Here is a 22,888-nt window from a genome sequence, read left to right as displayed (position 1 = left end):
AAACGAGTAATGATGACAGGGATAGCTAGTAAAACACTGGAAGCGGGGCTTCTAAAGCTGAGGCATTTATTGCATTTGTGCTACCTTCCTTCATCTTGCGAGTCGCAGAGAGAGAAACGCCCAATAGGCTGTGCATGGCTTGCCCGTTGTCTTTGCGACTCCTGTGCCCTCCCTAGCTTCTTAAGCCACAGAACGAGGCCGGAGGCGGGTCGCTACCTCTGATACTCATCCGCATGCGTCAACATGGCGCCACCAATCCGAAACCTGGTCACCAAGAACATCAATAATCATCAAACCATCACAGTTTTTGAGAAGGCTTTCAAGGACCGTGATGGCGAGCGTTCGGGTCACAGCTCTGAGGTGGAGGCGATGATACGCGACTGGGGGAAAATCCGACGGAACCACGGCAAGAGAAATTTGGATCAGCTAGATGATACCATCAAAAGTGACAAGAGGGATATTGATGGCATGAAAGATGAGCAACTGGGCCAGATAAGCATTTGGATCCACCAAAACGAGGAAGAAAACAAGTCAGAGACCGAGCCCAACACTTCCGACGTGGCTCAGTTCAACAAGTACAAACACCATCAATATGTGCGACGATGGGGGCTGTTTTCGGATGCAGAGGGCATCAATGAAGAGTGGTTCATCCCGGACCCCCCAGTCTTTCCAGAGGACGACCAGAATTATCTTTGCGACATGTGTCGACACATCGATTTCAAGGTCTTGTTGTCAAAGCGCGGTCTCCCTGGAAACCAACAGCCAGGACGAACCAGCATATTGTTGCTCGGACTATCAAAGATTTTGGTGGAGGAAACATCATGTGCTTTCTGCCGATTGATGCGTCGAAAGATCACCGAGGACAAGCTGTTGGAGGGTGTGCCTGAAGAGGAGCTTGAATCGATGAGCTTCCACCTGAATGTTCTCGACGATGGTCCGTCATATGCACTCCGTCTAGAGGTTGAGATTCTTGATGAAACTCGAAGGAAAAATCCTAGGTTCATTTTGCAGAAAATGACTGAGCAGGATGACCAGCCACGGCCGCTTCAGGGGCTTGTCGTTCTACGGGATGTTGCTGATATGACACGACTGAGGAATTGGCTACACACTTGTGACGAGACTCACGGTAGGACAGGAGAGGACCAAGAAGAACTCATCTCCCCCTTGATGGGAAGTCTGAGACTTGTCGACATGGCCGACAACTGTATCCGAGAAGCGGAAATGCCCTGCGAATACGCTTGTCTCTCGTACGTGTGGGGAAAGGGAAGTCAAACACAATACACAACAGACACCAAGGCGGGCTTAGAAACTCCAGGCGCCTTAACGGATGCTACATACAACCTACCACAAACCATCTTGGACGCAATGAGGGTAACGCGAGAGGCTGGCCTCCGGTACATCTGGATCGACGCTCTCTGCATCACCCAAGACGACGATCAAGACAAGGCTCATATCATATCCAAGATGGGAACTATTTACGGAAATGCATCATTTACAATCATGGCTTCAACAAACTCCAACCCCACAGACGGACTTCCGGGAGTCGGCGTGCCTCACTCTCGAGCTCAGATTATGGAGAAGATCCAGGGAATGCCACTCGGAGTCGCGTTGTATGACGGCCGGCTACGACACTCAGAGATTGAAGATGGCCTTTGGAACTCAAGAGCATGGACATTCCAGGAAAGGGCTCTTTCTCGGAAGGCCGTCTTCTTTACAGCGTCTCAAATGTGCTTTGTATGCCCACATGGAGCTGCATTTGAAGACACGGTCGCAGTCCCAGACCCCGATTACATGCCTACACCGCTGAATAACGCATCTCAGCTAAGCTCCAAGGTCCCTCGACTTCAGGATATCTGGATTCGCGTATGGAGTGATCGTACGCAGTTGAGGCATACCAACAAAGCTTTCGAGACAGATGACGGTATTACGATCATGGTGGGAGAAGAACTCACGCCAGCTCAAGCTTCCGTTGCGGAGGCGGTTCTGTACAAGCACAAGATTATCCCAAGCGATGAGTCCCTGGATGCACCTATGATTGATGGCTTCACTCTTTGGGACACGTATATCCAGAGTGTCAATGTTTACACGACGCGTAGCATGACATGGCAGTCAGATGCCGTCAACGCATTTGTAGGTATCGCCGACCTGATCCGGCGAGGAACCAACACCAAGTTTTGGTACGGCTTGCCAGAGTTTGCATTTACCCAGTCTCTTCTGTGGCAGCCCAAAGAGCCACTCGAAAGACGCGTATCGAACGATGGTACCCCCTTGTTCCCTAGTTGGACCTGGGCTGCCTGGCAAGGGCATGTCTCGTACCGCGGCAGAGGCTGGCACAACGCTGTTGGCTTTCCACCAGCTTCCATGGTGCGATGGCTGTATGAGTCAACTTTTGAAGAGTCCATGGAGAAGTTTACCCTCGAGGAGAGAACTGAAGAGGAGATTGAGGAATTCGCTCGTCGATTGCGTCAAGTTGGGACCATCTTGCGAGAGCCTCACCCTAGCGACTATTTCCATCTCGATTATCAAGAGCGAGGCTGGGTTTTTGAGAAGGACGAAGTTCGAAATCAGCATATTTTCGTTCATGAAGCATATCCCGGAGTCAAGTTGAACTATCCAATCTCTCTCCCAGGTCAGCCTATCATTGATCTTCCGTCTACTGATGGCAAGCTGTATCTCGAAGCTCGCATGGTATCGGCACAGTTTTGCGACATGAGAGACTTGGGGCCCGTTCAAACTCCCATCAGTGACAACTTCCTTCAAATCGGCCTCAACGACGAAGACCGCTCGGCGAACGAGCGACGACCATGGCAGCATGTCGTCTACCATCAGGGATACCGGGCCGGACTTCTGAGTCTCAACGTTCTTCACCAAGAATTAGACTTGGATTTTGCGCAAAGCATAGTGCAAGAGAGTCCAGAGGGTTACTTTATTGTCGCCATTTCTCGTGACAATTTGCCTCACATTGCGCCGCCGCCAATTGGCTGGGACTTGTATTGGGGCGGAGATCCTCAGATGATGCAAGAAATGATTCTCAGAGAGGAGTGGTCTCCTAATAGAAAAGCCCCTCCGATGCCAAACGAGGATGCAACTCCGAGCGACGACAAGGCAAACGAGAATGGAGACCCTTGGTGGGATGAGGGCAGATTTGGAGGTGTGAGCCTATTTGATGTATGCAATGTGTTGTTGCTTAGGAGGGATAAAGATGGGATTTCGGAGAGGATTGGGTCTGGGAAGATTAGCTATTGTGCTTTCAGTGGCGCGAAGCCCGAGGTTGAGTTGTTGACATTGGGGTAGGAAGTCCGGTGGCACGTTGGGGTCCAAATAGTTCTACATAGGATATAGACGAATAGCTTTTTGATTCATGCTAAGATTTAACGAGTGCTAATGTAAGTGGCTATACTAGCTAACTATTCACCAACTCAACACACTACGTGAGAGAAGGGAACTGGAGGTTGCTCTCCTGACTGCGTCTTCAGACACCTCAACTTTGACGTCATTGCCTACGCCATAGAGGCATGAGACTGCACCTTCTCAGTTCCAGTTTCAGTCTCACGGAACGTCTCGATGTTGTAAGTACTGAACTTGCGAGCCGGCACACCCTTAGCAAACAGCAAATCAAGCTCCTCAAAGGTGCGATCTTTGGTCTCTGGAAGACAGAAGTAAGTCCATATGAACATAAAGAATGAAGTCCCGCTCCAGATGAAACCGGTGTATCCCTTGAGGTTCCACTCGGTCGGATTCATAAAGTACGGCTGCAAGACTCCAGGGACGATATTGGCAATGGCGTAGGCATTGCGATCAAGGCAGATCGTCTTTTGCCTGAGTCTCGTGGATCCAATTTCGGCGGGAATGGCCCAGCCAAGTTGTCCAGAGGACAGTTGGAAGACGAATGTCCAGATGAGAGCCAGCACAGCCTGGGCCATGGCAACGCTGTCATTCTCCGTCTAACTGAGTAAAGCTTGATGAGCCACCTCCCAATCCCAGAAATCACCGCTTTATACAACAACTGCCGACATGAAGAACTGTTGATCATTCTCTTGACTCGTCTTCCCCATGGGGAGTGGTCCAATCCGGGGTACATGACAAAACCCGAACATTTCCCCATGCGGTTAACTCGGGTTGGGCTCGCTTGCCAAGACCCAACAGATAAGCCAGGATCACCAGGTTTTTCCGGATTACCCAAAGTATCCCTGCTCGGGCCGACGTGGTTCGACACGCAATTCATCCTCACTCCTCACCTCACATTCAGCAGAAATGACTGGAAGACCTCGTCAAGTATGCGACAACTGTCGGTTCCGCAAGGTCAAGTGCGACCGCGGCCTGCCATGCAAGAACTGCAGCCTCGGAGATTTGCGCTGTCAGTATCGACATCATATTCGGCGGAGGGGACCGAAGGAAGGCCAAGGTCGGCGACAGGCGCAGCTTAGACAGGGGCTGGCTTTTGAGCAGAGCCCCTTTCGGATTGTTTCTCCGGAATCGCTCCGAGTTGTGAGCAGTGACGATGGACAACAGGTTGAGCAGTCACAGCTGTCGACACCATCTCAGAGCCCCGAAGCTGTGATGCTGGTTGAGGTGAGCGACAAGGGAGCTTGCTCCTTGGATGGTCCGTTATCGGACTCTTTGACATCAAGTCGACAGTTCTCCCTGTCGCTTGTTGCTCACATACAGCTGTTTCTCAAACTCATGTTTCCAATAATGCCCGTCATCGATGGAGACGAACTTCTCTCAGATGCGACTCGACTAGACCAATTACCACCACCACGATATGCATTGGTCCTCGCTCTTTGCGCCGCAACACGAATGCAATTGGCCATAGACAAGGCGAAAGATGGCTACGGAAGAGGACTAGAGGAAAACATCCCACCGGAGCCACACCTTACTGGAGAATCGCTACTCGCAATCGCTGAGCATGCACTCCGACAAGTCAGTGTTATCGACGACACCAGCCTCGATTCCATTTTGGCTTCATTCTTTTTATTCGCGTGCTACGAAAACCACTACAGTATTCGACATGCTTGGTTCTATCTCAACCAGAGCATCACTCTCGCTCAGTCACTTAATCTCACCCGCGAAGCCGGTTATCAAGACTTATCTCCAGCGGATCGGGAGAAGAGGCGACGGTTATTCTGGCTTCTATTTGTGACAGAAAGGTATGCCTCCATATCCACATTTCAAGCATCTTGTTAACGATACTCAGGACATTCGCCCTCCAACATCGGAGATCAGTCATGCTACGAAGCTACATCACAAAACCTCAAGTGATTGACTCGGAATGTCCCGTCGTGATGCACGACTTCCTTAACCACATCCGCCTCTTTGAATCATTACCCTGGTCTCTCTATGAATGGCACCCAGACAATGAAGATCACCAACCCAAAGACTTACAGCTTGTCCCCAGTATCAACAACAAGCTCTGTACAGTTCAGCCGAACGAATCGGTGATTGAGAGTCAACGGTTCGATACGCTCATTACACAGCAATGGCTTCGAATATCCATGTGGCGTCTGGCTTTTGGTAACAAGCCTTCTTCGGCATGCAAGTTTGGACTCTTGCTGCCAGTTGGTTTGCCGTTTGATGCCGGAAAGATCATATTACCAGCCCTGCGTTCCGTGGGGGCCAAGTCAAAAAACTGTCATGGGATTGGAATGGTAAGCAGAGCCAATATAGCTGTCCTTTTCTCGTGGACATGTAGCTGATGTTCGAAATAGGAGCAAAAACTATACGACGTGGGTGTCAGTTTGGCTGACAGCGCCCGGTTTCCCGGCTGGAGCAATTCCTCCTTCGAAGTAGGCCCTCGGGATTTATTAAGCGCCGTTGTAGAGGCACTCACCACAGTTCGAGGGCAGCAATCTCATTTTCTCCCCAAGCTATTAAAACACTCTGAAGGGCTCTTGGCAACCCCAGATCCATCCGCTGGTGTTGACATGCAGTTTACGCAACCGCAAAACCAGGAAGAAAACACAGCTGCAGAGGAGGCGGTTGTGCAGGAAGACGAGCCAATAGATCCCTTGAGTTGGATATCGAGCGACGACTTTGGCCTGTTGGATATGAGCACACCCACGGCAACTTCGACGTGGGAAGATCCGGCGCTGCTTGGTGAACTGTTCGACCCGAATACTGGTTTATCTTTTGGATAATCTGAGCTATCCTGAACTGAATAGGGAAATTTTGTATCCAGTCTGTATACATTCTATACCAAAGTCATCTGTAGCGTCTCCAGTTGGTCCAGAAACGATAACTCACCCGTTCCGGTCAGTCGTATGAACCCCCCATCCCGCTAACACCCACTGTATCAATAACTAATTCATGCAGATACCTAATAGTCTTCCATTTATACCCTCTCTATCAAAACCACCTTACTCTCATAGTCAGACTTGAACCGATACTGAATGCCGCCATTCATCAAAGTCGCTCCCGAGAACGTTCCCTCTCCATCAAGCCTATACTTCGCAGAAGGATCAAGCCCCTGCAGGCGAATGAACGAGTAGTTGTGCACAGTCGTGGCCCGAACTTGGAACGCAAATAGCACACCTTGACTTCCATCCTCGGAGATGAAGAGTGCAGCGGGATAGTTGGTCTCTGGGAGGTTCAATCTCCACATGTCTCCTCGGATGATGATGGGGTTGATCTTTTCGGCAAGGGCAATCAGTTCTGGAATCTGAGCCTTCTCTTCTGCGGGGATGGCATCAGGATTAAGCTCTAGACCGAATGATCCTCCCATCATAGCGACGTGGGCTCTGAATCGGATCGGAGTTGTGCGTCCTGTAATTTCGTTGGGTACAGCAGAAACATGTGCCCCCATTGTTGATGCTGGATACACCAGCGATGTGCCAAACTGGATTTGAATCCGGTCCAGACCATCCGTGTTATCAGACGTCCAGATTTGGGGGAAATATTGCAAGATACCAGCGTCGAATCTGCCGCCACCGGCTCCGCAGCCTTCCCAAAGGACGTCAGGGAATCCAGAAGTCAATGAATCAAAGACATGATACATGCCTAGTATATAGGCATGACAATTGGCAGGTGTCGGAGTCTCATGCATGGCCCGGTTGTTATCCCACTTGACGTAGCTAATGGGGACACTGTCAAGGATGTTGGCGACGGACTTGATGATGTATTCCTGTACTTCAGGAAGAGCCAAATTTAACACAAGCTGGCTGCGAGTTTCTGTTCGAGGGTAGTTTCCAGCATGCAAGGCCCAATCGGGGTGTTCTTCATAAAGAGTAGACTTTTGGCTGATCATCTCAGGCTCAAACCAAAGGCCAAACTTGAGTTTTTCCTTAGAGCCTGCAGCTTGAAGCTCGTTGACCTTGTCGACCAGAGGCTTTAGGCCATTTGGAAATCTCTTGGGATTCACGATCCAGTCTCCCAGACCAGCCTTGTCGTTGACTCGAGGGTACTTATCTCCGAACCAACCGTCGTCCAACACGAATAGCTTCACGCCCAACTCTGCAGATGCTTGCGCAAGTCGGTAGATGGTGTCCTCATTGAAGTTAAAGTATAGCCCCTCCCAGCTATTGAGAAGAGCTGGTCGAGGCTCGTTGACAAACTTGCTCTTGATGAGATGCTGGCGATAAAGACGATGGAACTTGCGCGACATGCCGCCAATCCCCCCGTTTGAGAACACTGAGACGCACTCTGGGGATTGCAGCGAGTCTCCAGGCTTGAGGGGCCATGAAAGTTGGTAGGGGTTCATTCCGACCAAGGCGCGTGTTATGCCCTGAGGGCTCTTCTCAACTTCGACTTCAAAAGAGCCGGTGTAGATGAGAGAGAACCCCCAAGCCTCGCCGTGTGACTCTGTTGTCTCTGACGATACCAGAGAAAGGAAGGGGTTGTTGAAGTGTGATGAGTAGCCGGTCCTACTCCCAAAGCTTCACTCGTGTTAGTACGCAGGATGCAACTCAAATGACGGTTGGCATACCCTTGTAATCCATAATCAACCTTCCGCCGAGTTCTGGTGCACTCTCGCGACCACTCGCCCTTGAGCTGAAGCATTTCATATTCACGATGAGGTAGATCAACGCTGATGCTTGCCAGCTTCTCAATGGTTACCTCCTCATCGCTCTGGTTTGTAATCTTGACACTTCGCACAATGGCGTCATGCTTGGGAAATATCGAGTACGACAAATCTGCAGCAATTGAACTGTAGCTGTCCCAGAGGCGGATCACCAGTGTTGATACCTCGTCATCTTGACCAAATGTGCAGGGCAGACCATCCAGGGCAGGCTTGCCGTTGACAACGCTGTGAGACTTGTATCTGAAATCAGACACCGTGTAGCCCTTGGCCTGCTTGATCTGGAAAGCCGGTGCTCGGAAGTCTCCTCGGCCGAGATCTGGAAACTCGCGTCGAAGATGATCTTGCAATGACCATCCTCCGAGGACGGCGGTAGGTTCTGCGACAGGATCTTCTGTCACAAGGTCACCAAAATGATCCTGGACGAGATCTCCCGAAGTGCTATCGACGTGGAACCTGTACGAAACGTTGGTTCCGTTGAGCGCAAACGAAGGTCCATTCACCACGATTGCTACCAGGGTCAGTTGATAAGCTTCCCTGTAAAAGGAGCCACTCACGATCAGTCTTCTGACTCTCCGGAACCGGATGGATAATGGATCGTGTCATGGTAGGCCGAAAAACAAAGATAGGGTTACTGTCGAGTCAATGTCACCTTAGTAAAGGAACGATAAGAGGCCGAGATACACCTCGATGCTAGTGAGGTGAGGCTTAAATACCCTGTCCCCCGACTATCTTTCGAGTTTAGCCAGAATGGCAAACCGAGCCGCATTCCGAATATTTCCCCATGGAGTTAAATGATCGGTCGACCTCGAGAGCGGGGAACCATGTATGGTTGGGGGCTGCAGAATCACGCAGGCGATGTTATAGGTCGGGGGATTTATGTCTAATAATCTTTGACATGTTGGATGACACGAGATGGATGCTTCCAGCTCTGATTGATTGCTATTGGGGAGTGTGGTGGAGATTGGCTCACCGGTTTTGGCCTCAGCAGTTTGGCCGGCCCCGACATCAGCAGCCCAGTAGACCTCGATAGTTAGAAGGAGAAAGTGAAACTTCGAGTGCTTGATATATGGTCGAAACTGGTACTAGTAGCTGATGAGGAGCTGAATGCGCCCTCCGCGCTCGCTCTCCAGGTGCGTCATGGTAGGACTTCTCAGCAGAATGCCATGGTTGGCTATAGCAATGGTATCGCATACGTTGCATCCAATACAAAGACTTCCGACGGTCGTCTATCGGGCTACCTTAGCCTACTGTTAATTGGTTTCAATATGATCCAGAACGAAGTGTACGTTTCTTTTTTTCCTTCAATTCTTCTCATTATTAAAGATGCCTTTTTTATTGCTTGTGGAGATAGGGTCGTGCAGCTTTCAAGTGGTGTATTTTGACGTTCCAGGATCAGGTTTAGCTCGTGAAAGGTCCAGCGTCTCAGCAGACTCCGTCTTCGTGGTGGCTAATAGGCCAATGATAGTGCCTGGCTACAGTTCACATGGAATAAGTTCAATTCCTTAACGGCAGGCTAACAGTCCGTGCGCGTGTGCCTTACGAAGCGAGGAATCTCTGCAGCTCCAGGGTATCTAAGGCCATGCACGTCGCGTGAAGCATGATGTCGCCGTCAAAATTGCCATGTATTCATTCATGTCCATAGAATTGAATCAGGGGTCAAGGCAGGAGTTTTTCTTTGTCGGGCGAAGCTGAAATATGTGCTAGAGGCAGTTTGGAACAACCATTCAGGTAGTTGAACGTTCCATGTCAGCACACAGGCTCATAAGTCATGAGACACCAACATCACACCGATGGAACAGGACTTGCCCCTGTAGGTGGGATGAAAGATGCTGACTAGATAATTACCATAAACATGGAAATCGTAATCCACAGTCGGTCACTAGCAAAAAGAAACCCTCATGACTTACCTACCATTTGGTGCTGAGAGCAAAAATGTGGTTCCGCCCGGGATCGAACCGGGGACCTTCTCGGTGTTAACGAGATGCCATAACCAACTAGACCACGGAACCGAGGCTGCTGATTGGATGGGGGAAGGCCTCTGTAATTTGTTCCAAGTCGTGCAATGCGGCAGCCCTCATTCAGGGCCACGACTGGCTGGGACAAACTTCGACTCGAGGCTTCATAAGACCACGTTCCTCCACGCGGTGGGCACGTAAAAGATTGTTTATTCCTGTAAAACTGCCTATCTCATGCTCTCCTTATCGAAGCTGAACGATACCCACTATACCGTCGTCCCGCCTTTTCCTCTTGGAACTTATCCCCTCTACCCCCTATGGTCCACTAGTTCCATTTGGGAGCCGCCCACGGTCTCCATCCCGTTTCCCGACTGAATTGCCGTGCTGACTTGCCTTCTCATCAGGAGCACGGCGATGGTACTGGTCAAGAGAACACCTCCAAAGAATGATCCTAGAGCGATGCCAGCGATAGCACCACCGCCCAGGCCCTTGTCACTCGTTGGCTTGGGAGTTTCTGTTGCGGCCGTCGTGCTTCTCGAGGCGGTTTCAGAAGGGGCTTGCAAGCCAGTTCCAGACGCAATTTCCGATGCCGTGCTGGGTGGGAGTGACCTATCTGTTGCACCAGCGGCGCTGAGCTCTGTGGTGGATGATATCGATTCTGCGGATGTTTCAGCAGTAGCTGTCGCTCAAGAGTGTTAGCAGATGCTATTAAGGTACATGGGACCAAGGTAGTGATTATATACATACGCTCTGGCATTGTCCTGTAAAACTCTCTGATGTTTCGCGGGGGCCGAAGGTTCTCCTCGCAGTCGATCCAGTACTGAGGCCCTGACCCGGAGCCGTCGTCGTAAGAGTCGTACACTGTCACAGTGATGCATGAGTACTTCCCACTGGTTTGATACATCAGTATGTGCAAGCAATGGGCAACTACTGAGAGAGGGCGCAATACCAATACCGGGAGCTACTGCCAGCTAGCGTCCTTCCATCCATGTTCGCCCAGAAGACAGTGTTGCCCGAGCAGGTTGTTCCAATGGGTGGCGAATCGCCAGGGATAGCACTTCTGCCTGAGCAATGGGCATATGTGCTTCTGCGTCCGGGAACGCTCGTGTCCCCCAGCCAGAGATCGGTGTTTTGGCATCGGTACTCACCAACTGTAACTCTTTGTTAGCGATGACTGCGAATGTGGAGTGTGATTCTTGGGGGAGACGTGCTTTCGCCGTCCTCAATGAAGTATCCAATGAGATTGTCGCCGTCGTCCCTCTTGTAACGTGCTTCCCCTCTCGCATTCAGGGGGGCGTTCTTGTGGTGCCGAAGATGGCCTCGTCGAATGGCTAACAGGCTTGGTCCAGCAGTAGTGAGGTGTGTCTCTACTGTCGATGCCAATGCTTGAGACACGAGAATCAAGACCGGAACTATGATGTAAACGCCGTACATATTGAAAGAGATTACAAGATAGCCTGGCCAGCAAGGTATGGAACAGGGATGAAGGAAAAGAGAAAGAGAGAAAGACCGAGGATCTGAGAAGAGCGAACATCAGAGATTTAATCGTTTGCCCTTTTTGACCTGAGTCGCGGCGCTTAGTAGCGCGTCCTGGAAGTGCAAGCTGAAAAAAAATGATGCATGTTCAGGCTGCGCTTGTACAAGGAGGCGCTGCTTTTGTCGGAGCCTGATTTGGATCTTTCGGCTGAGTTGTTGCGTCGGAACTATTCCAGCGACGATTTAAGACAGGAGTAGTAGTGCGGATATGTGAGTAACTCTTCAACTGCCATCGAAATGAAATTCTACAACGACCTCACATAGATGTAAAGAGGTTGCAGCGAGTTGGGCACTTTCCCCTCTGGTAACCCCTGCCTGCTTTCATCCTAAGGGTGCAGATCGGCAAATCAGGCTCTGAGGGCTTCACCTGAACATGCGTCTTAATCTGCTCGTTAAGCGCCCTGGCGTCGCGGGCTGGGTCAGAACCGGTGTTCGCAATTGGATGGACCAACAGTTTTCTCTCTTCTCACAAGGACTGCTCTTGCACAGAAGCCAATCAGTTACGCATCAGACACGGAATCTATTTCTCTTTGCGCCACTTCAAAGGGGAGATAGTCCCTATGATGATACGGTCATGGGCTGAGGTGATCTTCTCCTGGAATTATTGGGTGCTCCACTGCCGCTTTTAGACAAGATCAAAATTGGCCACCTCGTAACCACGTCAGATCTCCCTCCCTACCGACCTTGGACAACTTGAAGCTATTTATAGGAGCCTGTTGCAGAGGATGTGAAAGTGTGGGTTGCCTGTAGCCTGTCATGGTACCCTTCACTGGGTATAGTAGGTGCCGTTCACACTGGGCTGTCGGTTCATAATAGTTAGGTGACGAAGCAGGCAAACAGTCAGAAAAGCATAAGATTTTAAAGAGAACTAGATCAAGTACGGGGATTGCAAAGAGAGACAAAAACGCGAGATTGTCTTCAAAGTAAGAAAATACAGACCTCATTCCATGAAGTAAATCAAGAAAAGAAAACTGTCATGAGCTCTTCCATTCCCGAAGAATCTGCGCAATGACTTTGTGGCCTTCCTCCTCAGCAAATTCGGCCGCGTTATGGCAACGTTCCTTTAACAAGCTTGGTTCATCATCATGTTCTAGGAGTAGATGTACCATGTCAAGTCTCCCGTTCTCCGCAGCGCCCTGAAGAGCAGTGCGGCCATGAATCTTTGCCCCTGGAGCGTTGATGTGTGCTCCATTCTCGATCAGTAACATAGCTATGTTCAAGTGACCATGCATCGCAGCATACTGTAAAGCTGTTGCACCCCTATCGTCGTTTGCTGGCTCGTTGACGTCTTCCCTGCTCAAAATGAAAGACCGCACCTCGACAATGTTGCCCTCTCTGGCGGCGTGTTGTAGGTTGTTATGATTGCGGTTGAACAGGCCAGGATCAGCGCCGGCTTCCAAAAGCAGGTCTCGAGCCTGGGAGTACCTGCTGCTCTCTTGATCGTTTTCACCCGTGTCGAGAATCTTGTTGCAGACAATCTGTAGTGGATAATCCCCGCAGGAAACAGAATTTACATCAGCCCCGGCTGCAATCAAAATCTTTACGATCTCGAGGTCGATTTCCTCCTCTTCTTCGAGCATTGCGACTTGGAGAGGAGTCTTTTCGAACGCTGTAGGGAATTTATTTAGATTTACACCATTCCGAAGTAAGATCTGGATTATGCCAATGGAGCGGTTTTCGACAGCGAGTTGAAGGCAATGAGAGGCTTGGTTATTGAGTTCTGCTCCGGCCTCAAGAAGCATCTCGACAAACTCGACCTCCCTTGTTTCGATAGCTGCCATAAGCGGCGAGGTTATATCCCAGTTCCAATTTACATTGCCCTCTAGGAGACTGTTTTCGCTTGGATAGGCGCATCGCTTGTTCACATCGGCTCCCGCGCAGATCAACAATTGAGCAGCATAAGCCCACTTCTGATTGATAGCAGCCACAAGAGGGCTTACATGGCACCCGGGGGGGTCTGGATGGGCACGTCGAGCTATCAACCGCTGAAGTAAGCTATGCCGCCTTTGTGTGATGGCGCTGAATAAAGCCGACCCAACTCTGCCACATTGGTTGATGTCTGCTCCCGCATCGAGCAATAGTTCGACCACGGCATCTTGATTATAATCGATGGCAGCCTCGAGAGCGGTTTGAGGGGAGCATTGGCTTATATTTGCACCCCACTTCAACATCATTTTGACAAGCTCAATCTTTCCAGTGGCGGCGGCGGCTTGTAGCGCGGTCCATCCGTCCATGGAGGGTGCTGCATTTACATCAGCTCCCATGAGTAGCAAGAGATAGGCGATGTCGATACTCCCAGCGTGTGCTGCCGCTTGGAGGCAAGTCATTCCTTTGTCCTCGAGGGCCGGGGCATGAATATCTCCTCCATGAGAGATGAACAGGCTGAAAATCTCCAGGTCTCCTAATCGAGAAGCGGCTTGCAGTGGAGTCTCTGTGACTTCGTCGCCAGCACGCGTCGGGAGCGCATTGACATCAGCTCCTGCTTGTAGAAGCAGGTTGATGATTTCTCTCCGGCACTGTTGCTCGGAGTGACTCAGGTCGATGCTAACCCTTCTACCGCTTTCACTGACTTTGCTTTTGCAGACAGCTGCTTTTAGAGGCAGCCGTAAGTACAGTGGTGTCGGGAAGCTTTCCAATTTGTCGTTAATGTCGACCCCGATGTTGGGATCCGCTCCTTTGTTGAGCAAGAATTTGACGATCTCCACGTTACGGGCTTCAACTGCAATTTGGAGTGCAGAGCGTTCCGAAAGGAAATCCATGTCTGCGCCAGCTTCAATCAAAAACCTTGTTGCTTCCATGTCTCGGTTGGCTACCGCGATCATGAGAGGCGAATTGCCCCAACGGCGACAACCCGGCAGATCCAGGTCTGCTCCAGCCTGCACTAGCATTTTGGCAATAGCAAGTCCTCCAGGTTTAGCTATAGATAGGTGTAAGGGGGTCGCATCAGTATAATCGGCGAGGTCTGGATCAGCCCCGTGGGCAAGCAACAACTGCACGGCGTGTTCTTCGTGACATTCTACTGCTGTGTGGAGGGGGGTCGTCTTCCGGTAACTCCCGTCTCTGGCATCTGGATGAGCTCCTAGATCAAGGAGAAAACGAGCCAGCACTAAGTCTCGAAGACGGATGGCACCCGGAAGGAGATTTGACAGCAGAATCTTGGTAGTCGGTCCGGGCATGCGACATATTGCCTTTAGCACTGCAAGGTTTCCGCTTGCTGAGGCGAAGCCCAACAATTCGTCGATCTGATAGGGATCCAGGAGATTATTTGTGCAGCGATAGACAGCCCACTCAAGAGCTAGAGACCACGCTTTTGCATCACGTCGGCTAACTTGGGCTGTAGTGTCAAGGTCGGGCATTCGGGGCATCTCCTCTTGGATGAGTGAGAGGGCTTTAGAGGAAGCTTTGGTCCCCGACCAAGCAAGTAGGAGTTTCTTTATAAATGGAATAACGTCGGCTTGGCTCGGCGAAGATGATAGGTTTGGCCTTGCAATGTCGAGATCCGGAGCTATTATAGAGTTGCGAGTCACTGAGGATAAGTTAGAATAGGTATAGAACAGACTAGTCCCGAGAATGCGTACTGAGCCAGTGTAGCTGGGTATGGAATTGGGATAACGGGTTTGAATATCCCAAAGTGATTTCCATCGTGGACGCGGGTGGCGTCCGGGCTATCACCTCTGCTAGAGAGTTCTTGACTTCAACAGTATTAGATGTCGATGGGCGTTGGACTTGAGGGACACTGGGGTGCTTACCTGAAGGCTGTTGGCCACATGTCTGTTGCCAGGCATATCTCCCAAGCTCCTTTTTCAGCTTTTTTGCTGACACAAGCTTGCCATTCATAAAAATCTCCGTGTCCTTGCCCTCGACCTTGCGTTTTCTGATCAAGGTATCGGCGTGTTTCCAGTCCTCCTTGCTGGAGTACTTCTTCATGTTCCAGTTGCCCAGTTTTCGGATATACTGGGCTCTTCTGTTGTAAAATTAGAGGCCTAAATCCTTGATATGAAGAGGATGGAAACACCAACGTGGCATGAAAGTCATGCTCTTCGGACATGGAGGTGACAAGGTCATCTAGGGATTTGTCCTGGTCGAGGTACAAGGCGCGGATATGCTCCTTGTTACTCTCCCACTCTGAGCGGGGAATTTTGTCTGCTCGAGACATTTGTGAGAAAAGGTGATGGATGTTCTGTGGCCAACAAAGTGTCTTGAAAAGGGTTGTGTGTTCTGGTTGACCATCGGGAACCCGTGGAGGCGAGCGTGGGTTTTATGTGTGTTCTCCTCAGCCCGAGGCTTTCTGAATGAGTTCTCATTGGGTTGTCACAGCTCCTTGAAACATGAAAATGATTGGCCAGGTCCAGAATTCGTGTTCTCGGCGATTGTGGTGGTTGGCTGAGGTCATGTCACAGCTCATTGGCCGTGTCCAAACTTCGCATTCTGGCGGTGCATGTCCCCTGTCCGCCTCACCAAGCTGTGGCCTCTTTATTGGCCAGAGCCAGATTTTTCATTTGAGACGTGTGTAACTCAACTTTCCCTGCCAAGGCCTGCGAGCCTCATGCAGGCACTGGCTCGGCATTTCTACCTACCTACCTGGCAAGGCATTCGATTAATCAACCTGTGATTATTTGACTGGGACGTCTGCTATGCTTCGGGATCCAGGAACACACTTGCCGACGAGAAACAGGAGGGGGAAGAGGACACAGCTGTCCCAGCGAACACACGTACACTATTTTTATCTCCGCGAGGCATTCAGGTGACGACTTTGACAAACCACACGCACATCTCGAAAGTTTGCGTGCTCGTGGATTATTTATTTCTACATGCTCATCGATTAGAAGAATGTATATAATTGGGTATGCTTGATTAGGCACAAGCTATTATCACATTGCTCTGCCGCTGGGCGGCAGGTTGCCGGAGTCAGACTAGGTAGATCACAGACACTCTCTACATCGAGCGCAGCGCTGTTTGCCAGCAGCTTTGTCTTGCTCACTTTGCTTGAGATCTACCGCAGAATATTTTTATTGCTTTTTTGGCCTAAGGGGGTTGTCTTGATGGATTTCAATTCTTCTGTTGTCATGTCAGAAAACTCTTTCATACGAATCTATGTCTTGGAAATAATCCTGAGACGGTGATTGCAAAAGGTAATAATGATAGGATGGTGAGTTTCGCGCATGCACATGTAGGATGCTTTCGTTTGGAAATGAGCTTGTATTCTTGATCTACCATCAAGAGCTGTGTGGAAGGAAATGGTCATAATGCATGCTGCAAAATAAAACTCCTATAATGATGTTGAAGTGGTGGCGCGAGTTTTGTCCTGGCGAACCAGGGGCATGGGAGGAATGATCAAACTATTTTCGCTTTACGCTGAAGGTTTGCGCCAACCCAATGTCGCATAATAGCTTTTACTGTGCCGTTTCTTGTTTGCTCGATAGATCACTTGTATTCACCGGTAAGGTTCACCGAGATATTTTACTATCTATATACTACTTTTCTTCTGCAGAAACTCATCAGAGTTCTGGCATGCGTCAAACCCACGCCTTTCCCTTGAAAGAATGACTCAGATTATTTATCGAAGCAAAAAAACCCACGACAGATCACCCAATAGCTATAAAACACGTCCACTACTAGACTTCTTCAACAATCAGCCATCACCCATGCACAACCAGACATCAAGCCGTCCTGCTCAACCATCACTCCCACCATGTCTAACCAAGAGCTCCCGGCCTTCTACTACCATTTTATTGCCTACGAGATGATTGGGGATATCTTTATTCTCATTGAAACCCTAGAGTATTACTACGGCTCTGATGGCTACACCCTGGCTGAAGAAGATCGGGCGGTGGTCGTCATGTCGCCCCAGAGAACGCCGGAGGACATCGTGGCAACCCTGCTAGAGTTGGGGGTGTTGGATCACGTATAGAGTCTTTCTGCCTTCACGGTCGACAGGCGAGTGGCTGTGACATGGGAAGTTTGTCAACCTGTCGGCATGAAGAAACCTGATTCAGTCAGCCGCCATGGGTTTTGAGGTGCTGTGAGTGTTTGGCATTTTGATTTCCTCCTTCAAGCAGTGAAGGACCTCCTCTGATTTTATTACCCTCTTTGACATTGATTCAAGCTGGCCCACGATGTAAAAAAGACCACAACTTTTTGCGTTCTTTGCCAGCATTTCTACAAAGTCCCCAACACCTCGTGCCCAACTAGCCGAGCTACACAATTTTTTAATCGTCAAACCCATCCCATCCAGCTTTTCCAAAATGTCTCCTAACGTCCTTTTCAGACACGAAATCCCCAAAGTGCTCATTATCAATGAGTCGAATCTCGATTCTGCCCTCGTACGGACTTAAGACACCGCGTTTACCAAGATTATCGAGGAAGACAAATGGGTCATCTCGACTCCAAACATCACGCCCGAGGACCTGAAGAAGCACTTGCTCAACGCGGGTATTTTGTTTCCCGAGTCGGCTCTTAATTTGGAGGAGAGAAGCGTTCCTAACCCTGGGTTTATTATCACGGATGAACAACCTGAGACGCCCAAGGAATCATGAAACATGGAAGGGAGAGTCAACCGGAAGCTGTCTAGTATGAGCTGTCAGCTGCGACTGGCCCGCTTTGGCGTTGTATTCAGTTAAATGATAATTAATCAGTCCTTAACACTAGTCGTCTTTCTACCGGCCAGAAGCTGATGATCACTGTATCAATATTCTGTTCTTGATGGTGAAGATATTGTGACAAGTTGAGAGCTGTTCACGTTGGCCCATGAGCCAACAGGCTTTTCATTGGTGCTTGAGCGAGACGCAAAGCAAACCACCAAAACCAAAGCCCATGATCCCTGCGAGCTCTTCAATGCCCTGGTCGGTTGCCTAATGCCAAGGCTCAGCCTCATTGGCCAAGTCCCTAACTTAGCACATCCTTCCAATTCCTCCTTTTGCTTCCTCCTGTGCTGGCCTGTCCTTCATTTCTCCTCCTCCAACATCAATTGAGAGATTATAACGACTCGACCACGATGACCCCTCCACTTCAGAGACTGCCGCTTCATATCGTCGCCGAGATTCTTGGACACTTGGATACAATCCAAGAGCTCGGTCCACCAATTTTCAGTCATCGAATCTTTCATGATGCCCTCTATGACAATCTTCACGCCATCGCTCGCCGTATCCTCACTCGACAGGTCCCAGATGGTATACTCTCCTATTCTCGCATCCTTCTCGAAACAACGCAAATCGATGTGATGGACCAGAACGCCGTGGATCCACTCATAACGCGCCTCGAGAACATTGATCCATCGCCGTCTCTTGTTCACCTGTCCTTGGCCGAATACGCCTTCATCAGTCAAAACCAAGCTGCTGTGAAATGGATGAGCCAGGATATGGCTGATGAACTCATTCCGGCTATCAATGAAGTAGGGCTAGATCACCCGAAAACACTCTCCGACAATGAGACTTTTCGGATGTACAGAGCTTTTGTTCGCTACCAGATTATGTGCAATTTATTCTGCCATCGTCCCCGCCGTCATAGACGCGAAGTTACGGCCCAAATATCAAACTTTTGTCGTGCCTCTTCTCAGTGGGTTAACGACCAGTTACTGACTGTCTACACCTACTTGGAAAGGCAGGTCAGCTTCGGTAAGAAGAACCTGTCTTCCACTCTAGCTGATCTAATGTGTCTATAGCCTTTGATCAAATTGCTGCGCACAACGTTGAGTGGGCTGGGGTGCCTATAGAGTGGGATCAGTCCTTTGAGCAATGTGATCGGATTCAGCGGCTGGTAAGGCTTAAACTCTCGCGCTATGCTCATTGAGCTACCTGTAGTTGTGAAGAAGATCATCTAACTCATTCCAGCTTTGTCGAGGCCTCCCCTTTCTATGCTCCATCGCACGTTCCAAAACGTACGACGAAAGATTAAAGGTGTTGAAACTGAAAATAATTCGCTCAAGCGCCAGAGTGCCGGATCCTCCTTGCAATCTGATCTCAATACTCCTGTGGTGCCCGAGACAGGCAGGTGACGTGCAAGTAAACACCTGGAGTGTGATGCGAAGAAGCCCTCCAGTATCAAGCTACACAGCAAAGGAACTTGAAGAGGAAGTTTGTGAGTCTGATGGGCCACAAGACTCAACTGATTCATCTTCCTTTCGGATGTGGCTCGCTCATCACTCCAAGCGTACCTACACTGTCTTTCTAGATAGGATGCAGTCGACTTTTGCATATACTATGTGGGATCATGCTGATCTTTCGGTGGAACAATTGGAGGGAATATGCACAAATATCGCGGGGTGCAGGGACTACTTCAAAAGATACGGCCGCGACTGGACGGGAAAGGATCTTCGTCTGGCCGAGAGGCGAAAGAAGGATATCTACAACGCCGGGGGTCGGGGGTACTGGCCCAAGGGTGGCCTTGATGACTTTAGCGGCATCACCAACATAAGAGACAGGAGACGGGAGCAGTTGATTCAGAAGTGGAAAAGGGCCACTGAAAATGGCGAGGACGAAGATCCACTTGACTTATCCGCCCGGGTCTGATATGGGCGAAAGTTAACGTGGTCACAACCTCCGCGGCGTTGAGTACAGACAGGTGCATTCTCACTGTGGGTGTGTTCTGTCTTCTTCCCTAATACCCCGGATTCCCTAATGTGTCCAATAGGCTTCATGTCCCATAACAAGAGAAGTCCCAAGATGAACAAATTATCGGCAGTCCCGCATGAGCGGTTCAAAATGTGTATGGTACCTGTTCATGAGAGCTAGTGTTCGGTACTTAACCAACACTACACTCCCGCGTCGACTTGATATTAAAGGCATCTGATATCCTGATATGCCCCAACTCCTTTATTTCCTTTCCAAGCTAATAGAGAAAGTTAGCCAGTTCTAAGCCAGCCTTAATGGCCTGGCCTCACTTACAGTATTCCCAAGGAACCCGGAATACCTGCCAACACCTGACGCTGTAATCCTCCATGGGATTCAGAACATCCATGTCCTTGCGCGGCTTCGTCACGGTACAGCCTCGGCGCCACTTGATGGTGAAGCGAACTTTGTGTTTGTACTCGTCCCATTCTCCCCCTGACATGTTCCAGCCAAGCCCAACTCGCTTATCGATGTTTCCAAAGTTCTTGTTACAAAGGTCACCGCCGCATTTTTTCCCAAAAAGGGTCGATCCTGACCTGTCCTGGAAAATCACTCTCCTTGTTGCACACGGGCGTCACACGGGCGTCGTCACAAGGATGATTTGGATGACAACAACATCCGTGACATGTAGGGCGCGCCCAGAAAATCGAACATGTCATAAGAAACTCTTGGTGGTTGGTCTACAAGATCCACAGCCCAATAACTGACATAACCTGGGTAGCATAGCGCACGTATCACCACTGCGAAGGACCCGCACTGCTGGGGACGAGAAGATTTTCGTTTCGACCTGCCCTAGTTGGTTGCCCTCTTTGTTGGCTCTCGGAAGGCAGCTCGAAGCGAAACAGGTCGTCTTGCCATCAACCTTGGGCCAAAGGGCTGATCTGGACGGGGAGAAGGAATAAGAGTAAGCTGTGCATCTGTCAATCAATGGCTATAAAGCAAATTGTTTGCGCTGTAATATGCTTTTGAAAATCGCCCTGTGTCAATACTCAACCCATTCTACAGACAACAATCACCCCAGCTCTCAATGGCGCGTAGCAAACTGTTCTACAACGGCCGGATCTTCACCCAAAGTGACACAGGACAAGATGGGCCAGTCACTTTTGTGGACAGCATGCTGGTTCAAGGAACCAAGATTATGGCCATTGGACACCGGGGCATCGCAGACGGAATTGAGGAGCTAGAAGCCCATGACATGAAGCAGCGCGTCATTCTTCCCAGCTTCATCGATGGGCACATGCATCTTCTACTTCTTGGCCAGTCCCTTCGCAAGGTGGACCTCATCAAGTGCAATAACCTCGATGAGATCAAGGCAACCATCAAATCTTTTGCCGTCGCCAACCCCGACGTCGGCTCTATTTTGTGCAAAGGATGGATGCACTTTATGACTCCAAACGGAGTGACGGCGACCGTGTTAGACGACATTGACCCACGGCCGATATTTATCGATGCCAGCTCGTTGCACTCGTGCTGGTGCAATTCATCGGCCCTTAAAGTCTTGGGCCTCGCTGACATGCCTGACCCTACTGGAGGCACAATCTACCGCGATGCTCAAGGCAACCCGTCGGGTCTGGTTGATGAGGGAGCGATGATGTCCATCATCTGGCCTTTTCAGGCCAAGTCAGCACCAAAGGAAGAACGGATAGCAGCTATTCGCGCCGCTATTCGCGAGTATAACGTCGCTGGCTATACTGGACTAGTAGAGATGGCGATGGACGAGGAGGCCTGGGATGCGCTGGTCACTCTTACGGTAGAAGAGCCAGACCTTGCCATACGCATCGCAGCATATTGGCTGATCAAACCTACCACCGACATCGAGGCAAACCGCAGACAGGTTCAACGTGCGGCCGAGCTAAGCAGACAATTCAACACTGCGACCAGCCCAAACCTTCGACTTGTGGGCGTCAAGCTCATCTGCGATGGCATTATCGACGCCTGCACTGCCTATCTATCGCAGCCGTACTCTCCACTGCCCGCCACATGCCCTCCTCCCATCTGGGAGAAGGAGTATCTCGAGCCTGTCGTTAAAGAAGCCGATGCCTTGGGATTACAGATTGCCCTGCATGCTATCGGCGACGCAGCGATTAAGATGGCCATCAATGCTTTGGAGAAGTATGGCACCGCGGGACGGCGACACCGCATCGAACACCTAGAACTCGCGTCACCGAGGGATGCACAGCGTCTTGGGGAGCTTGGTCTCACAGCTTCCATCCAGCCTGTTCATGCCGACCCATCGATCCTGCAGGACTGGACGCACCTACTAGGTGAAGACCGCTGCAAGAGGGCTTTTGCATACCGTGAATTTGCGGATGCCGGAGCCCTGATGGCCATCGGAAGTGATAGCCCTACTTCGCCTTGGCTGCCCATGCATAATCTGTATGTGGCCACTACACGCCAGTCCTCGAGAAAGCCCGGCTACGGGAAGCCAGTGAATGAACACTTTCGACTAGGCCTGTGTGAGTCTATCGTCGCAGCGACCGAAGGGGCCGCAAGGAGTGTATTTGAAGGCCGTACAGGGAGACTGGAAGCTGGAAAGCTGGCAGACTTTGTGGTTGTAGACATGAGCCTGGACCCTGCTGAGTTACTCCAGGCCAAGGTCAAGGAGACTTGGTTTGAGGGTCGTCTGGTCTGGAGCACAAAGTGAGCAAGCTAAGCGAGATAGTTGAGGCCTTTGGTTTTACTATCGTTTGCAACATCAAAATGTTTATATACTATCTTATCGTTCGGAAAATGAGCGATGTGTAAACAGCATAGAATGCAGCCCTTTCGCCCTT

The 22,888-nt window shown here is 50.3% G+C and overlaps 8 protein-coding genes across 8 annotated transcripts; 5 read left to right on the top strand and 3 right to left on the bottom strand.

Moving 5' to 3' along the window:
- Positions 1-243: 243 nt before the first annotated feature.
- NCS57_01365900 (HET domain-containing protein) lies at positions 244-3,294 on the top strand (the record flags this gene model as incomplete). The annotated part of the gene is made up of 1 exon (XM_053063288.1): positions 244-3,294. The coding sequence occupies one exon, from the start codon at positions 244-246 to the stop codon at positions 3,292-3,294; it is 3,051 nt and encodes a 1,016-aa protein (XP_052906621.1).
- A 960-nt stretch (positions 3,295-4,254) lies between these two features.
- NCS57_01365800 (Zn(2)-C6 fungal-type domain-containing protein) lies at positions 4,255-6,137 on the top strand (the record flags this gene model as incomplete). Its single annotated transcript, XM_053063287.1, has 4 exons — positions 4,255-4,572; positions 4,639-5,150; positions 5,198-5,648; positions 5,709-6,137. The coding sequence occupies 4 exons, from the start codon at positions 4,255-4,257 to the stop codon at positions 6,135-6,137; spliced, it is 1,710 nt and encodes a 569-aa protein (XP_052906620.1).
- Positions 6,138-6,331: 194 nt separating this feature from the next.
- Positions 6,332-8,635, bottom strand: NCS57_01365700 (Alpha-galactosidase; the record flags this gene model as incomplete). The annotated part of the gene is made up of 3 exons (XM_053063286.1): positions 8,572-8,635; positions 7,922-8,525; positions 6,332-7,871 (listed from the first exon to the last, which is right to left on the bottom strand). The coding sequence occupies exons 1-3, from the start codon at positions 8,618-8,620 to the stop codon at positions 6,332-6,334; spliced, it is 2,193 nt and encodes a 730-aa protein (XP_052906619.1). The 5' UTR covers positions 8,621-8,635.
- A 1,645-nt stretch (positions 8,636-10,280) lies between these two features.
- NCS57_01365600 (uncharacterized protein) lies at positions 10,281-11,406 on the bottom strand (the record flags this gene model as incomplete). The annotated part of the gene is made up of 4 exons (XM_053063285.1): positions 10,281-10,651; positions 10,720-10,862; positions 10,922-11,123; positions 11,184-11,406. The coding sequence occupies 4 exons, from the start codon at positions 11,404-11,406 to the stop codon at positions 10,281-10,283; spliced, it is 939 nt and encodes a 312-aa protein (XP_052906618.1).
- A 1,076-nt stretch (positions 11,407-12,482) lies between these two features.
- On the bottom strand, positions 12,483-15,664 carry NCS57_01365500 (Clr5 domain-containing protein; the record flags this gene model as incomplete). The annotated part of the gene is made up of 4 exons (XM_053063284.1): positions 12,483-15,034; positions 15,087-15,200; positions 15,258-15,472; positions 15,522-15,664. 4 exons carry the CDS (start codon positions 15,662-15,664, stop codon positions 12,483-12,485), a joined length of 3,024 nt encoding a protein of 1,007 aa, XP_052906617.1.
- Positions 15,665-17,200: 1,536 nt separating this feature from the next.
- On the top strand, positions 17,201-18,044 carry NCS57_01365400 (uncharacterized protein; the record flags this gene model as incomplete). Its single annotated transcript, XM_053063283.1, has 2 exons — positions 17,201-17,413; positions 17,862-18,044. The coding sequence occupies 2 exons, from the start codon at positions 17,201-17,203 to the stop codon at positions 18,042-18,044; spliced, it is 396 nt and encodes a 131-aa protein (XP_052906616.1).
- Positions 18,045-18,502: 458 nt separating this feature from the next.
- Positions 18,503-20,015, top strand: NCS57_01365300 (uncharacterized protein; the record flags this gene model as incomplete). Its single annotated transcript, XM_053063282.1, has 3 exons — positions 18,503-19,121; positions 19,169-19,263; positions 19,656-20,015. 3 exons carry the CDS (start codon positions 18,503-18,505, stop codon positions 20,013-20,015), a joined length of 1,074 nt encoding a protein of 357 aa, XP_052906615.1.
- A 1,126-nt stretch (positions 20,016-21,141) lies between these two features.
- Positions 21,142-22,758, top strand: NCS57_01365200 (uncharacterized protein; the record flags this gene model as incomplete). Its single annotated transcript, XM_053063281.1, has 1 exon — positions 21,142-22,758. The coding sequence occupies one exon, from the start codon at positions 21,142-21,144 to the stop codon at positions 22,756-22,758; it is 1,617 nt and encodes a 538-aa protein (XP_052906614.1).
- Between the last annotated feature and the right edge of the window lie 130 nt (positions 22,759-22,888).

This window comes from Fusarium keratoplasticum, chromosome 12, assembly GCF_025433545.1.
Source record: "Fusarium keratoplasticum isolate Fu6.1 chromosome 12, whole genome shotgun sequence".
Taxonomy (NCBI): Eukaryota; Fungi; Ascomycota; class Sordariomycetes; order Hypocreales; family Nectriaceae; genus Fusarium; species Fusarium keratoplasticum.
This window is presented reverse-complemented; position numbering and strand designations above follow the sequence as displayed.